The sequence below is a fragment of the Erithacus rubecula genome (assembly GCF_903797595.1).
Source record: "Erithacus rubecula genome assembly, chromosome: 3".
NCBI classification, from domain to species: domain Eukaryota; kingdom Metazoa; phylum Chordata; class Aves; order Passeriformes; family Muscicapidae; genus Erithacus; species Erithacus rubecula.
In genome coordinates this window covers 30,529,199-30,546,585 of record NC_136689.1, presented here as the reverse complement: position 1 = coordinate 30,546,585, position 17,387 = coordinate 30,529,199, and the positions used below count along the sequence as shown (strand labels likewise).

Genomic DNA, 17,387 nt, shown 5'->3' with positions numbered 1-17,387 from the left:
CACCGGCGAGGCGCTGCCGCTCCTGAGGGGAACAGAGCGGGGCCCGGCGGGGTCCCGCGGGCGGGGGCGAGGCCCGGGCCCGTATTGTCACCGCAGCGGGGATCGGGGAACGGGGATCGGGGCCCGTATTGTCACCGTAGCGGGGATCGGGGCCCGTATTGTCACCGCAGCGGGGATCGGGGAGCGGGGCCCGTATTGTCACCGCAGGCGGTGACCGGGGACAGCGGACCGGGCCCGGCCCGCCCAGCGCGAGCCGCCGGATAGCGGGTGACGGCGCCGACGTCACCGCTCTCATTTGCATCCATTTACCTTTGCGCCCCGCGGCGGCCAATCAGCGGGCGCCGCTCACCTGCTGCGGCCGCACCCGCGCGCGGCCGGGGGCGGGGCCGCGGCCTCCTGGCGGAGCGGCTGCCGCGCGGGGCGGCGGCGGCGGCGGCGCGATGGCGTGCGGGGGCTTCGCCTGCTCCAAGAACTGCCTGTGCGCCCTCAACCTGCTCTACACGGTGCGTGCCGCTCGTCTCCGAGCACCCCGCGGGGCTCTGCTGCTCCCGCCGCCGGCTGCGCTGCGCTGGGGAGGCGGCGGGGTTCGCTGCGCGTCTCCCGGCGGGATGCGGCCGCGGCGGGGGGGGGTCCGCGCTGCGGCCGCTGGGCGGTCGCGGCTTCCGGCTGGGGAGGATGGGGTTGGAGGGTGCGGAGGGGACAGCGGTTAGGCCGGGCTTTGTCACCGCGCGGACGTGGCTGCCCGGGATCAAAATCCAGGGCGGCCTGGGAGTGCTGTCCGCCCGGGGCGGCGGCTGGCTCATCTCCTGGAAGGAGCGGCCCCGGGGCCCGGCCCGCCCGTGCCCTTTTTCTCCATCGGGAAAGGGCGCCGCACCAATCCTGGCTTGAAGCAGGGAATTTGTAATTCCTCAGCCGAGGATCAATGCCCAGATGAGTGCGGTTCGGTTCGTGATAAGGCCCCCAGCACCCCCTGTTCTCGCTGGATGGACCAGCGAGTTGCCGAGTCCGACAGCTTGGGCAGGTGGCAACATACGTGAGGAGGGGGAAAGAAGTAGGATGTTAAATAAATGACTTTACTGGGGAGCTCCAGGCAGGTGCCTGATTTTGTTCCAACATGCTGGATGGCTTGTTCTCAACAGAAAAGAATAAAATCTCCACTTGCGGTGTAGCTACAGGAATTTTTTTCCTCGCTATCTATTTTTAAAGGGCTCAGAAATAGCAAGAAACGGGAGTAAGTGTAATGGCTTCCTCTCACAACACATCTGGAGAGGTAGAATGTCCTCTAATGTTTCAGGTTAACAACTGTGCTTGGCAGTGACTTCCAGCAGACTGAAATTGGGGTCATCCAGGGCTTGTGGGCAGTTGTATCTGTGCTTTTCCGAAAGCATTGCATGATCTTGGCTGAAGGCAGGATAGGAGAACCAAGCAGGTCTCACTGTTCATCAGAACAAACAGTAGCCGGCAGTAACTGGACCTGATGGTGCTCACCAGGATGGAGCATGAAGGGATATGGGAGCACCTGTGCTGAAGCCAGAATTGGTTGATAAAATAGTCTGGGTTGAAAGGAACTCCAGCAGATCATTGTGCTCAACTTTTCATGGGATTTTCCTGTCCCAGAAGGTGGGTTATGGGTGCATTATCCCGTCCCAATTTCGCTTTTCAGTTAATGCAAGAGTTCTTTTATTGTTATTGCTATTATTCCGTAAGTGACAAAAGAGTGAGAGAAATCTGGATCATTCTCAGATGGATGCACAAGTCTTATTTGATGTCATGTGGACAGCAGGTGTTTTATTTTTCTAATGATTCCATCATTTATTTCTGCAGGCATGTAGCCATATATTAACCAGGTGTAATGAGTCTGGTAGGTCTTTTGGACATATCTACCCTCAGCAAGGGTGGGTTGAACTTTTGGACTTCTGTAGTTCTGTCTGTGGTACCTGTACAGTGTATTTACAGCCTTAATCTCTGATGTCTCCTTGATAGACTTTACTTTGTGGGTGTCACTTGGTCTTCTGTCGCTTGACCTATACAGAACATACGTTTTTTGCTGAAAGGAAGGAATGACGTCTTTAAATTATTCTTACAAAAATATCCAGTCGCTGTTGATAGGATTGTTTATTAATTTTAGACAAGTTACAAGACAATGCTTTTAAATCCATAGTTGGAAAAATAACAGGGTGCTTAGTTGGCCTGGTAGAGTTGATCTAGTAAAATGTGTGGGCTTCTCTGTTCCCTGGTTAGACAGAAACCTGAAATACAAGGGTTGGAGCATCACAGTAAATGATGGACTTATTTTCTCCCAGCTGGAAAAAAGTACAGAAGACAATCAGGGCAATAACTTAATAATCATATCTTTAAAATAGTGTAGATTCAGTAATAAGTGATGAGAAGGGAGTAGTGGTGGTACGAAGGGATAGATAACACTTGGATGTTTTTGTTGCCAGCACTGATGTATCTATGTGATATGAATTAACCCTGAAAACTGTATATTGGAGGTTTCAGTTTGTATTCTACCTTTCAAGTAAACACTCCAAGATAAAATATTATATTGAACCTTAATTTATTTTTTGGTTCTGCCTTTTTTGAGTTTTTGTTGTAGTACACCAAGAAAAATATATGTCCTGACATTAATAAATCATTTACCGATTTAATGCAAGAAACCAGAAACCCAGTAACCTAATTGCTCACTTAATGTTCTTTTCAGATGTTACTTTGCTGATGTCTTTTTGTTCTTTTCCTGACTAAGTTAGTGTCCTTAGGCCCTGATTCTATTTTTCAATCTATTATATATGAGTAATTTTGGCGTCTGTGCTGAGTCTTGCTGACTTCAGTATGGCTCCTTGTGCGTAGAGCAAGAGTAGAAAAAAATAATTGAGACTATTTATTGACTCTGGGTATATGATGATGCAAATTGTCAGAGTAAAGCCTTACATGGAAGAACTGAATAGAAGAACCTTTAAAATACTAACTTTTGGGTATCTGGCTTATTTAGTTTTTATTTAGTCAGTCATATTTGCATTTCCCATCAAATGGCAAATCCATACACACTGTTTAAAGTGCCTGTCCACAGAATTAATCCAAATTCAGGGATGTGTTTGTAGCTTAAAACTTAAGCTTCCAAGGAAGTCTTCAATGTTTGTGTTGAAGTGCAAACAGTCAGTATCTTTGTTCAAATCTGATTTTTGGAAAGGGAAGTTCCTACCTAGTGGTGAAAGATTGAAGTGAGCCATGTGTTTAGATATTAAAATTTAAAAAATATTGACAGTTCATTCAGGTGATGTGTGCTGGTTTTGTCACCCAAGCAGCTACTTAATTATTGCTGCAGCAGGAAACATGAAATGTTTGTTGGCAGCATGTAAACATCTCACATTTTGATGTGCAAGCTTTCTGTTTTTCTTACACCTAGAGCAGCCATTTGATTTCCATTTGAACATACAGTACCTTTTCCATTATAAGTGTGTATTCTTTTAGTAGCACAAAGCTTATTCCATAAAAGCATCCACATTTACTTGTAACAGTAGAAAGTACCGTATCAAAATAATTCACTTTTTAGATTTCTTCATTCTCTGAACCTCTTTTTTTGATTGCCTCTTAAATGACTTGATTTTTGCATCCGTTTTCAAAACATTGTGGTTTTTGGGCTTGTTTTGTTTTTCCTATCACTGTTTTTGCTCTCAGGATGCTGTAATTATTGAAGGTGCATTTGGGCTTCCTGCCCTCTTTAGCAAACTTGCTTTCCCTCTATTATGGAAATATGCAAAGATAAGTATAGAAATTCTCAGATTTGGACAGTGTGTACTTGGTAACATAGAATGATTTGGGTGGAAGGGACCTTCAAAATCATGATACCCCTCTGCCATGGACAGGAACACCTACCACTAGACCAGGCTGTTCAAAGACTCATCCAACCTGGCCTTGAAGATTTTAAGAGGGTTTTTAATTACTAATCTATTTTATAATAATTTTTGTTACACTTTTCAGAATTCCTGATGCAGGAGGATATTGCATCTTCCATGCAAATGTGTGCTTCATCTTTTTTGCTACATAGGGGAAACTTGGTGTCAGAGGCAGGGCGAACATCTGGATTTTCCTCGGGAAAGGGAATGTGCCTTTATTTTATCTGATATTTCCTGACTGGTGCAGTGGCTACACTGAGCCAGGTACAAGCAGACAAGAGTTAGAGAAGCACAGTTCTTGCCTCAAGGGGCAATTTCTTTCACATTTGTGGGTAAGCCAGCCTGTGATCTCTGAGTGCAGCTGCATTTTGGTTTGTCTTAAGTTTATTTTCAGCTGTAAGAAATAACTAACCCACTGCTTGCCCTGTGTGACAGGCTCTGGTCAGCATTTAGGTGTGCAGCATGGAGGGTTTGCCCCAGCACCAGCCTGTTCTGTGCTGGTCTCACTCATTGTCATGACTGGATGGTCAGCAAAATGGGACAGGTTGTCTTGGAGCCATTCCTGTTGTTCTCAAGAACATTTTGAAGATGGCAGTATAAGCTAGGCTATCTAGTCTTGACATGTAAATAAAATTGGTACAGAGGCTCCAAGGTGTTAGTCAAGGAAGATAATGTTGGTCATGTCAGTCTTGTGGCCTTCTTGTTTTCATTGGCATTTTGGGAAGGCTTCTATGCTCAGGCTTGAGAACACGGAAGAGTACAGCAAAAGTACAGAGAGATACTTAAAGATATTTTCCCAGGGCTTGGAAAGGCCCTCAGCTATACTGTGTGTCAGTTTACAGCCCAAGTGGCAGCAGTTTGTGGGGGTGCTGGGTCAGAATCAGGGTGTGTGCTGGGTCCATAGACCAGCCAGGAGTGGGTTTTGGTTTTTCATTGTCTTGTGCAGAGTGTGCAGTGGTGTTTGGAGCCAAGGAAGCAGCCTGTCCTAAGGCAAAGAACAAGAGAACGACAGGGCACAGAGGAGGAGGGTGTATGGAACATGGTGTTTGGTACTGCTGATCTTTTCAGCCATCCTGGTAGTGCAGGTGGGCACTTTAAAACCAGCACAGTTATTGAGAACCCCTTAGAATGGCCTGTAGAAGCATTGTAGCATACCTCATTAGTTGTGGGGTTTGTACTCTTGTTTTTGTGTTGAAGGTGATACGATGTATGGAAGAGGGATCTATGGGCTCACCAGGCTTTCTGGAAACATTTCATAACCTCTTAAACAAACAATGAACAAACATGTGTGTAAAAGTAAACATTTTGCAGAATAATTGTTCCTGCTGCACAGCAGAAAGCTTTCATTTCCAAAGACCAGATGGTGTTTGGCAGGGGTTAAATCTAGCTGACATTTTAGTGTGTAAGTAGTTTGTTACATGGCCAGTAAGGTGAAGAACTGTTTACAAGGCCTGAAACTGAAAGAACAGGCTTTTGTGACAGGAGTCAGGAATGCTGCCTTTCACATAAATTGCTTGTTCCAGACTGTGTGTCTCTGGGCTGTTCAGTAATCAGACCACTGATCACTCTTCATTTAGGTAAGCCACGTAAAGGTGGAAGATTGTGCCTTCTGCTGGAAAGCCTTTGGAGAGCTTTCCTTTGCTCTCAGTAAAGCTAAAGTAGTACTGTAAGGAAATAAAGTTGCTTTCAGATTGAGTAGCTTGCAGCTCTAATAGAAACCAATTTAGTTTCATTTTGACTCGCTAAAGGTTATGGTTACACCAGTATGTACCGCCTGTTGTTTAATGTGGCATTTTTAAATAAAGTGCCAGGAATCAGAATTGTCTTCTAGATTCTCTATGGCTATGCAGAAGTGGTTGCCCAAATTGAAGGGGAGAGTGATGGAAACCTCTACTTTCAGTATATATGCCATTTGACATTTAAATTTTAAAGCACCCTTAAAAAGTAGTAGAATATGAACTTACATGCAGAGGGAGAGGTTAGAGAGGATGTGTTTCATCATTTCTGTAATCTCTCTGGTTTTAGTTCCTGTTCCATATTCACCCTGACAGCTATTCTGTAAATATTTCCCTAACTGATATAAGTATAAATGCCATATAATCTCTTTACCTGGGAATGGTGAGTCAGTAGTTTGGGAAATTTAAATTCTGAAATGCAGTTTTTGCCAACTCCTGTTTGTACTGATGTGGTAAGAAGCAGTGGCAATTTCTGCATATGACTTCTTTCCTAGCCAGTAGACCACGCTAGTTGAAATACCAAAAGGTTGCCAGTTAGCCAAGACAGCAGATTTGCTGGTTGTTTCTTGTTGTAGGAAGGAGGAAGTGGTTTTAGCATTTGAATTGTTTCTCATGGCATTGCATAGAGAAATAGTTTGTCAGTATTTTTGTTTCTTTTTTGTAATGTAGGCTATATACTTGCGCATAAGTACAGAAGGGGCACTTGTGGAGAGAAATACGTTTTTTTCAGTACAGGAATGACGGAAATGAGCAGCTATGTGCTGCAAGAGAACTTTGATTTAAAGAAGAGAGCAAATTAGAAGATTTGTTAGAGAAGCTGTTATTTTTGGAACGTCTTTGAAGTTCAAATGTGTGTATATATGTGTATTAAAAACAAGGGAAGTTGCCTAAACTGGAGTCTTACATTTCCACTGATCTTGAACTGAAATCTTCCCTAAAATTTTCCGTATACAGACACTGGCATTGGTGTAATATTTTTTTACTGACAATTTGCTTGATTTTTTTTCCCATTTTTTAACTCTAAAGTAGAAATGCTTTTATCTCGTAGAGAAAACCGCTGATCATCATGTAGAATTTGTGCTACCTAAAGGTTTATTTTGGTATTTACTTAGTGTCAAAATTAGCTAAGCCTGTATTTCTGTGTGTGTCCTTTAAGTAAGGTAGCTAGGGCTTGATTCAGTGAACAAGATAATATATAGTAAATGAAGATATTAAATACAAAATACTGCCACCCCTCCACATGTATGCACTTTCTGGGGCTTTGTATTGTTTTTTCTGGTTTGTGGACAGATGTGCTTACAGCATCATTCTGTACACAAATTATTCCAGTTCAAGGTTATTATAAATTCTTTGCTCGTAATGCTTGTTGGCTTTTATGTGACCATGCCTTAAGTGACTGTGACCTTTTAAATCACTTCTGAGAACAAGGCTTGTACTTGTGTTTTTGAAGCCGTGTAAGTACTTCTGAAGAATCATTTGTTGGCCTTTTATTGAGAGACTTTCTTACTGCTTGTAAGAAGGTGTTTTGCTGATAGGTGTTTTAGAAGCTATGCAGTGAGCTAGATGGTACAGAAAAGTCCTTGATCAGTGCTAAATCCACCTCTTATCTACCTGTTAAAACTTTGATTTTTGGTGTAGAGAGTGGCATGGTCAAAGTGCTGACTGTGGTGTGTGGGAGTGTTGGTTGGAAGGCATTTTTGGGGCTCATCAGTCCAGGCACCTGATTAGAACAGGATTAGAAATAACTAGCTTGCTGTCTGTGGCTTAATCTGTGGTGTCTTGGAAACCCCTGAGAACAAAGATCATCACCAAACCACCTTGCAGATATGTTTTCTAATGTCCAGTCCGAACCTCACAAGCTGTTACTTGTGATATCCAGAAGAGATTTCCTCCATGTCCCTTCAGCTTCCATTACTATATGATGAGCAGCTTCTTTTCAGACCTCTCATTCTCAAGGCTCCATGCCATTTTACTGACTCATACCAGGTTCTCAAATTCCGTTTCCGCCTGGGGGTACTTGAAATAGAACACAGTATTTGAGCTTCAGTCTCACCAGCATTGTGTTTCCTTTGATTGCACTCTTCTTGGCTTTCCCTCTTTTCAGAGAGAGCTGTGTCCTGGCCTTATTCAACCTGACAAAGAGTTTGATCTCCATATCTATCTCAGTAAGGGTGTTGTTCAACTGCTCCAATCCCAGGCTCCTCTGAAGCACCCAGGAGCACAATTTTTCACTTTGCAAGGTTCCTAAAGTTGGCTTATTCCTCAAGTTTATCAAGATATATCTGAGTTAAATCTGTTCTTGGAGAGTCAACCATTCTCCCTTATTTAGTATCCACGAATTTTCTGATAATTCATTTTGTGTTATATTCAGGTTGTTGATGAAGATACTGTGTGATACTGGCTCCATTATCAGCCTTTGTGGTGGTGCTTACCTGGTACCAGCTGGATGCTGAGCCACACTTGGTGTTCTTAAAGTTCAGCAGTCTGGCCTGTGGCAATCCAGTCTAACAGGCCATTTCTCCAGCCCTTCTATGGGAAACTGAATTAGCCCCAATCACTAAGAACTGGACTGTTCTTCCAGATATTTCTGGTAAATGCATCAAGCAAATATTTGAAGTGTTACTAACCAAAGCTAGCTTTGTGTAAGTAAATTCGTATAGGTAAAATTATGTTTCATAGATAATTGTCTTCCAAGGATGACACTGTTTATTTTGGAGAGAGTTATTCCTCTCATTCAGATAGTCTACACCAAATGTGAATATGATTTCATAATGATTTCATAATAATTTCATCTTTCAATAAACATGTGGAAGAGACAGAAGCTTAATACTAAATCAGTTTCTGGAGTGGTTAGTAGATCTGTAAGTCTCCATTTCAGTTTTGAAACAGTCAGTTTTCCACAATTTCAAGTGGCATGGAAGGAGTGGCCAGTAATGATTTTGATCCAGATGATGAATCTGCCTGACTGCATACAGTGTTTTCACATAGTTTGTCAGCCAGATCCCAGTAGCATGGATCTGTGATCACACTGAATTTCCAGGTGTTTTAAGGAAGTGGGCAATGGACAACTTTGTCAAGTGAAAGAAAATAGAGCCTTGGTGTTATGGAGGTAACACTTGAAAATGATGGATAGCTCTGAAAATTAAATGTGATTAAATGTGAAACTAAACTATTTTATGTTGTTTCCTGAATATCTGGGATTCAGTAATGGGTGTAAAATCCAGAGAAGCTTTTTTTCACCCCCACATGTTTTAAAATCAGATCTATTTTAGATTATACTGTGTCTGTTTCTAGCAAAAAAGCTTCTTGTGCTAGGCTGTCAGGACATACTGAGTGTCATTGAACCAATTTTATGTGTATATCATCAGATTAAGATGAGATCAGTTATGGCAGCAAGAAGCAACTGGTACCCTGCACCTCACAGACTGTATTTATCCAGTAGGTCTTAGAGGCACAGATTTTGTCTCTTGATTTGATTTCAGTATTTTAAGAACCAGCTAATTTCATCTAATGCTTTTGGAGCTCTTATGAAATGAGCAAAGAGCTGAACAAACACACGTTTTGGCATCTTGGAGGCAGATTACTGAAAGATTTGCCTTCAGGCAGAAAAGCATTGGTGAAAATCATAAGGAATAAAGTTTTCTTTGTGAAATAAATTGAAATTTGTCATTGCTTGTGAGATTTTTTTTTTTTAAAGACATATGTAGTGACAGTGTGAGTTTAGTGCTTAGAAGCTGATGCACAGCATAGGATGTCAGACAGCACTTTTTGATTGGACATGGGGCTGTGGGGTTTCTTTTGTTACTTCTGGTACTTACATGGAGAAATACATCCTTACAGTGGAATGAGACAGTGAAATTAAGTGAATGGGCACAGATCAAAAAAGGTCTTGCAATAAACTCATTAGCAAGGCTAATATTTAATGTACTGGTATCAGGAAATTTATAGCCTTGTGCAGCATGAATTCAGAAAATTTGTGTATTAGAGCCAAGGTGTTTTGTTTTATTTTTTTTTTTTTTTCTTCAGTCCTCTCTGTAATTTTGATTCATGATACCTTGGCCTGTTGTTTTGGTTTTAAATAAATGTGTTAATTCAGGCTTTTTTAAGAGAAACAAAGACAATTGTGAAATCATCCTAAAACACTGCTGGTATTGAAAATTCCTGTGAATGTTATATGTTTTTTGTCTCTCTATGTCCTAAGAGAGAAGTGTAGGTATGACAAATATCCTGCTTTTGTTTTTGCAGGCTCTTAAATTTCTTGTGTGGATTACTGGTTTTTGGTAAAAAGGTTTTTGAAATGTATTCCTGTGTGAACACAAAATTCCACCTGCTCTGTTTTTATATTGATGAGCATCTGTGGCTGTTTTTCTAGCTTTCTCTTGATGTTATCCTAGATTTCCATGTTTCAAGAGCTGTATTACATAGGTTAGTCCTCTAAAATGTACTTAAATAGAAAAAGTGTACAGATGCATTTGGCATTAAAACCAGTAAGAATTCCCACCTGTAGGGGAATTCTAAAGTGATAAGTTGGAAATTACCTTTTTTTATTTTTTTTTATTTTTTAAATCCTTCCTGCCTCTGGGTAAGCAGTAAAATGTCATGAGAATGTGCCTTGTTTGGATGGAAGTGGTGAGCAAGTGTAACTGCTTGCTCTATACCTGTTATTAAACAAAGCCAAATAGTTTGGACTAGACTGAGTGCCTACTGTTTTATACTGTTGGTTTGGATTTTTTTAAGTAGCTATAAAGTGGGATTTTTTTTGTGAGATCAGAGTTTTGGATAGTTAAAACTTGCATGTTGAATTGATGTCATTTAACAGAGAATGTAATGAGCAATGTTACCCATAGGTCTATTTCAAACCAGAGATTCTTGGGCATCTTGTACCTTGGACATCTAGGTTGGCTTTGTCTGCTGCTTCCCTTCTGCTGGATTTCATTACTGATTTATCTGCAGCTTTTCATGTTGAAATTTTTCTCAGGGTCATGTTTTTTTGGTGTGGAAACAGGAAAGGCTGGGGCTTCCTGCCCATATAAACAATAAATCTCTGTGAAGTAACTGGGGCAGATTCCTGCCTGCCTTCCCTGAATACTATGTTTAAAAGGAAGGAAACAGCATAAGTGTTTTGGGTATTGAAATAGGATTCCCTTAATAGTAGAGCTATTTTCTTAAAGAAATTTGCAGAGGAGACAGGATGCCCTTATTGTTTCACTGCATAACATCCTTGAAATTCAGATCCAAAATGTATTTTTGTGTGACCATATTAACTGTTGTGTTACATCATCAAGTATATAGAAACTTCTTCAATGAATTAATACAACTGATTACAGTAAGTTTTGGCAAAGTGCCCTTTTTTAAACATTCGGAGCTGTGCAGCTGTATTATTCTATTTTCTTTAAATACACTGCCACAGTTTCACAAAACATCAGAAACTTTTGTTCTTATTCCACTCTGAATTAAAGCTGGTGATTTTTAGCTTATTTGTCAACTATGTTGGGATCTAAAGTTTAGTGTCCGTAGTCAGTCACTGATAGTACAATATGGCTTCACTTATAGGTAGTTTGAGTTGTAACAGTTCCACATTGGCAGTGTGGAAGAATATGTATGCCTTAAAACATCTGGAACTGAAGTTACCTATACAATGATATGGAAGATTGGTTTATTTAGGGTCATGTTTCTTCTCTTTGCACCAGAAAGAAAAATTGTACCTTTCTAAAAACTGCTTTAATGTAAAAAGTACCTGTGTGTGGGAGTCAATTTTAATATGCAGTCTAACTTTGTGTTTTCTCTTCCCTCCAGCTGGTGAGCCTGCTACTGATTGGAATTGCAGCATGGGGAATTGGCTTCGGCCTCATCTCTAGTTTCAAAGTTGTTGGAGTGGTAATTGCAGTAGGAGTCTTCCTCTTCTTTATTGCCTTAGTTGGATTGATTGGTGCAGTGAAACATCATCAAGTATTGCTATTCTTTGTATCCTTCTGATGCATTGCATTGATTGCAGCATGGTTGGAGCCATGTGAACAACCTCCTCTGTCAGCTGAGAGGCTGGGGGAAGTGCTTCAGAAACAACAGAAATTCACAATCCTGCTTTGGTCAAGTGCACTCTAAATTAGACTTCCTTCCCATTTAACTTTGTTTCAGTTTCCTTTTTTCCCTCCATTGTTGGTGCTCTGAAGATAGAAGTATTCACATCTCCTTTTAAAAATAAGACTGTTTTAATTCTTTGAGAGCTTTTTGTGGTAGCTCACAGTGTCACAGGTGCCTCTTACTGTGTGCTCAGCCATACACAGAGCTAAAGTAGGTGAACTATTAATGTTTAACTTCTGTGCTCTGTGAATAAGAACTGATTTCCACTTTGCAAACAGCTTAATTGTGTGAAGTATCTGCCTCTGAGCACAGCAGCCAAATTTTGAAGTACTCCCCAATTTTCAAAACATGATTTTTAGTATCAAAATTTATTCCTTCTGTTTTATACCATCTGCAGATGCAGCAGTCTGAAAGTGTGTGAGGCTGTGTTTCAAGAGCAGCTCTTACCTTTTTTAATTTTAATCTATGCTAAAGTTACTTTTTGTAATTTTTTACAGGACTCTGTAATCTGAATATGCAATACCCAGAAAATTGTTTCCTCTACTACTTTATTTAAGTGAAATATATTGAAATTAGATGAACCCCTAAAGCTGGAGAAAATAGCTGGAGGTTTTTCTGTCAAAGCTCCTTTTATTAACCTCTCTGCTCATGTTTTCTTGCTAGGCAAGAAATACCTAACCCGGAAATACCAGCTAACTATAGTAGTAGCCAAAAAGAGACAATACATGGTGATTGGGTTTTGGGAACATTATTTAGGTAATCTTTTCACATCCAGTCAGAATTTGCTATCATAATTCTTTTGTTTTAAAGGACTTACTGTTACCCAGTAAAATAAGGAATACCATTAGATGTATATGTTATAAAAGCAGAATTAATTTGAGAGTATATCCTTAACTATTAATTGTTTCCAGTACATGATTATTCTTCTGCTAGTCTTTATTGTCCAGTTTTCTGTCTCCTGTGCCTGTTTGGCATTAAATGAGGAACAGCAGGTAAGAAAAGTTTTCTGACTTCTCAGTTAATCTATAGAATAGCATTATAAAGACATATGTACAGAGACACATGTATTTATGTATGGTCCTCCCTAAAATGGAGATAGGATATTTTAAGAAAATCAGCATTGTCCTATTTATATAATACATTATTATCTCGGAGCACTAGAACTTGGTCAGTGCTTGGCTCTGACAGCTAGAAAGAAATACATTTGGGGCCAAAACTGACTTTTTTTAAAAAAATTGATTTGTTTTTAAGCTTCTTTTCTAGATTTATAGTCACAGGTGTAGCAGCATGATATCTTGGATATGTCTTGTGTTCAGCAATTTCAGATAAGCTGATGAAATATGCAGTAATCATGGTGTAAGTTTGATGAAGTCACTGAATTGTTCTTGTGTAACTGGAAAGGTTATAACTACATCAGGCAGTTATGTGTGAAAGTAAAACAGTCTTCCATGTGGTAAGGAGACCTGTTCTTAAAGTGAATAAGGACACAGTGACTGAACAATAAGGTTTTCCATGTGAGGGTGCTTTTTGTGTATAGCCTGGGCAGAGTCATATGTCCCTTTACTAGTGATCTTGTTGGGTTTAGCAAAAACAAAGGAAGGAAAGAATTACATCTGTGAATCTGCTGCTGTTAGGTGCCATTTTTCTATTGGACAGCAGCCTCTTTGGACACCCCAGTCATTCCTTAATATATTTGTATGCTCCTGTTAAGCAGCAAGATCTGAATGCTTTAGTTAGAGCATTGTCAGCTTGATTTTGTATATTGTCTTGTAGTGTAAAACAGTTCAATTAATGTAATATGTTTTTGCTTATGGCTTCTAGAGTGAACTTCTAGAGGTGGGATGGACTAACACCAACAGTGCAAGATCAGATATTGAGAGAAATCTGAATTGTTGTGGATTCCGAGTTTTTTATTCCAATGCAACCTGCGCTGCTGTAAGTTCAAGTGTGAGAAACCATAACTTTTGCATGCTGTGTTTGTTCAAAAATGTACAGCTGTTTTCACAGTTACAGAAAGCAGCATTTTAACAGATGACTAATGTAGTTGTTGCAGCGATACTAAGCTCTTTTCTTAACTTACTGGAAAGACAGTTACAGGGCACCCTGCAAAGTTTGTACTCCTCTGTCATTTATATATACTTGCTCTCTTGGAATCTTCTAAAACTGCTGGAGTTGTATCCACGGGTAGCAGTCTCCTCTAGAGCAAACTAGATGCTTTCAAACAACAAAGTGTCATCAAGCAAATGGAAAGCAATTCTCTGTATCTGCTACAGGATTGTCTTAGAACTCTCCACTGTAGACCATGTGCACCAATAATGGAGGAATATGCTGGAATGGTGCTGAGATTTGTTGGAGGGATAGGACTCTTCTTCAGTTTCACAGAGGTGAGTGGATGGTTGGAAAATTGAGTGGTTTTTTTCCCACTTGTAAAGTTCTGTTTCATGAAACACAATTTTAGGGGGTTTATTACAGGAAATCTCAGTCTGGTCTCAGTAGTCCAATTACTAAATAGGCCAAATTTTTCAAAACTATGGTCTTGCTTCAGTCTGTCAGAAGGAAGACTTTTCTGGCAACTTTGTTATTTAGACAAGAAACCTCAGCATTAAAATATGGTGCTGTAAAGTTTAAGCGTTTCAAAAAGTTGGCTATTCAATTGTACCATTCTTCAACAGTCATAAAAAGAGTGCTGTTGTTCCCTCTTCTTCCCACCTGTTCCTTGCTCTTGCTCACATAAGGTCTTTGAGATTTGTGTTTGGTTTTTTTTTTTGTGCCACCTGTAGTGCAAAGATAGTGCATGAAGAGTGAACTGTACTTTAAACAGTAAGTTAAAATTAAAAATTCTTTAGGCTCTTTGCTTTAGTGCCATGATAATGCATAACTTGCTTTATTGATTGGAGTATAAAATCCTCAGAGCAAGTTTTTCCTAGTCCCAGAGCTGAGCATGTGAAAACGTTCTCCCTGTTGCTTAATGGAGTTTTAGAAGGTTTGTACATATGACAGCAACAAGAGAGATATGGCAACTTAAGCAGAATCATGCTAACCTCAGCCATCTCAGCTAAAAAAGTGAAGGTGCTGGGAGGGAAGGGAGATAGTTGGGGGCAATAGCAAGATTTGAAAATGCACAAGAATAGCTGTATAGTTAAGTGGTTATGGTAAAATGAAACAATTTTGAGAATTTTTTTATCATTATACTAAAAGCAGCTTTATGAGTATTATTTGGGAAGAGGAAAAGAATAATTTAACTATTGTTATAACAACAGAAATTTTTTATTGCATTGTGAATATGGGTTTGGCTTTTGTTGTTTATAGTTTTGTGGTCTTTGTTTTGTTTTTCTCTCTGTTGCTAGGGTATGTTTTTTTTCATAGAGAGAGGGTGCATTGCTTTTTCTAATTAAGAAAGATGGAGTGTGTTTATACAATTTTAGCAACAGTAAAATATCCTAAACCTGTATACTGGAAGTTCGTTGTTGTGATTTTATGTTTAAAACAAATTTTGTAAAACTAGAGGATGGGGTGGAGACTTTCTACTTAATAATATCTTTGGTTTTTATTTTCAGATTCTGGGAGTCTGGCTGACCTACAGATACAGGAACCAAAAGGATCCCCGTGCAAACCCTAGTGCATTTATTTGATAAGCTTATAAAGGACTAAATCTTCTCTCTGCACCCTCTACTTAAAAATACTGATTCTCCATAGTTTGGTATTTCTCCATAATAGGTATTCTTCATGTACCCAAAATAAAACTCAAGTTCTGTAAGAAATGTGTAGTTTTCATATTTAATTTTTACTGTTTCTCTTCTAAGAATCTCTATCTTAAAGTAGATGGGTGCATTCAGTAGCTGGGGAGAGTTGAACTGCTGGTTAAGACTTTGTTAATTGATATGGTGAACTCTCTACAATGAGTTTTATAGCACTACTGGGTTATCTGGTGTAAAAGAAAACCCCACAGGTATTTTCTGCTGTATTCATTGATTACAAAAATTCACATGAATTCTCATTAAAATGATAAAAATTTATGGTGGATGGTTGGGTATGATTTACTTAGGTTTTAGGATGTACTCTTGTAAACTTTTTTGTCTCCCACTTTCCTGTTAAAATAAAAATAGAAACTAGAGATGTTATTTTCTATAGTGCACATAAGTGTATGTTAATGACTACTGTAGTCTTCAACCCTCCCCTTCCCTGTTTGTTTTGGTTTTCTTGTAGCTTTAGAATTTTGTTGAGAATAAAAACAATGTTAATGAATACTGTCATTATGAGAACAATGAATGAAGAAAACCAGGAGAATGTAATCTGCGGCTGATTAACTTGAATTTTTTTCCCCTTGACAAGTGAATGAGGTTTGGTATTTGCACAATCAATGTCTGTCATCTCTGATGTAAGAAACTTGATATCTGGAAAGTTGTTGTACAGCTATTTTTTTTTTGATGGTGTAAAGTCATTGTTGTAATAACTCAGCAGTGGATATTTCTGTGTCATCCAGATAACAGTCTTGATTTCATGAGAGATTGAGTGATGTGTTAAAAGAAAGAAAAACAGCAACAAAAAATGGTTTCCAGTAGTTTGTTTTCTGAAAACAAAAATTTCAAGTTAGAATGGTACATTTTCCATGTAAAAGGTATTCTCTGAGCTGAAGGAAACCATGGTCCCTCTTGCTGTCTGTAAAAGAAGTGTTACATCAGCTGAAACAGCAGACATTTAAACACCCAAGGTGCACAATATTCCATTTGTTTGTAATCATACTGAATTGCAGATCTACACTGCACCTTTTCTTCATTCATTATTCACACACTGCTGCTGGCAGGGTAGGCAGTTGCTGTAGCCTGAAAGACAAGTCTACAGGAAGAAAAGAGGAAGAGTATTAAGACCCTCTGCCAAGGAATACAGTACCTGAGCAAGGTGGAAAGGAAGTCTGGAGGCAGACAGAAGTAGATTCTCATACAATTGCCCTTTACTAGAGAGATCACTCCTTACTCCTGCAGAGGAGGCAAAAAGAACTTGAAACACATGCTCATTAAAGCACTTTCAGCCTTTCATGGACTGAGTGCTCCTGAAGAAGGAATTATTTTGAGGTTTTGAAGGGGAAGAGCAGAAACTGAAAGCAGAGGGATGTCAAGAACTTGCTATAGAACTGCTTCTCTTCAGGTGTAGCTGAGTTTTCAGCATCCATGGTCAGCACCTTCTCATGGAGCTGCTCTGGGAGCTGCTGCTGTGCCTGCCCAGCTGCTGTGTCTGGCTTGAGCACATACCTGAGATCCAGGGTACAAGTGTGCTGAAGCACCTTAAGAGCCTTCAGGCCTGCTGAAGTCTGATAAAATGTACACAGCACTTTCCTTCCCCCAGTTACTCTCCAGCCATTCCCAATATGTGTCAAGAGGACAGTGGTGATTTCATGGCTGCCTTTAGGAACAGTTCATTTTCCTGGTTAGACAGGCTCTGTTTTGTGCATTACTTGTGCATTACAGTAATAAATCCAAGGAGTTGTCATAGGGAGAGGGTTAATGAAGCTTAAAATAATACCATATTGCTGCTTCAGTTTTGACTTTTTTTTTCCTGATTGTTTTTGTGGTGCTTAGTTTTGGGTGGATCTGGTTTCATAAGTATGGTAGATGATACTGGAGTGTAAATGTGCACCAATGCAAAAACACTGAAAATATTACCACTTCCAAAACTC

At 40.0% G+C, this 17,387-nt stretch overlaps 1 protein-coding gene across 1 annotated transcript; it reads left to right on the top strand.

Moving 5' to 3' along the window:
• The first annotated feature begins 341 nt into the window (after positions 1-341).
• Positions 342-17,387, top strand: TSPAN13 (tetraspanin 13). The gene is made up of 6 exons (XM_079302423.1): positions 342-503; positions 11,429-11,596; positions 12,625-12,705; positions 13,535-13,648; positions 13,987-14,097; positions 15,271-17,387. Exons 1-6 carry the CDS (start codon positions 441-443, stop codon positions 15,343-15,345), a joined length of 612 nt encoding a protein of 203 aa, XP_079158549.1. The 5' UTR covers positions 342-440; the 3' UTR covers positions 15,346-17,387.

What these genes read in the sequence shown, in the direction of transcription:
- TSPAN13 (XM_079302423.1), top strand. Translation starts at nt 441, where the DNA reads ATGGCGTGCGGGGGCTTCGCCTGCTCCAAGAACTGCCTGTGCGCCCTC. An exon ending in CATTAAATGAGGAACAGCAG is followed by an intron (nt 12,706 to 13,534) that starts GTAAGAAAAGTT and finishes TATGGCTTCTAG; the next exon opens with AGTGAACTTCTAGAGGTGGG. An exon ending in TCTTCTTCAGTTTCACAGAG is followed by an intron (nt 14,098 to 15,270) that starts GTGAGTGGATGG and finishes TTTTATTTTCAG; the next exon opens with ATTCTGGGAGTCTGGCTGAC.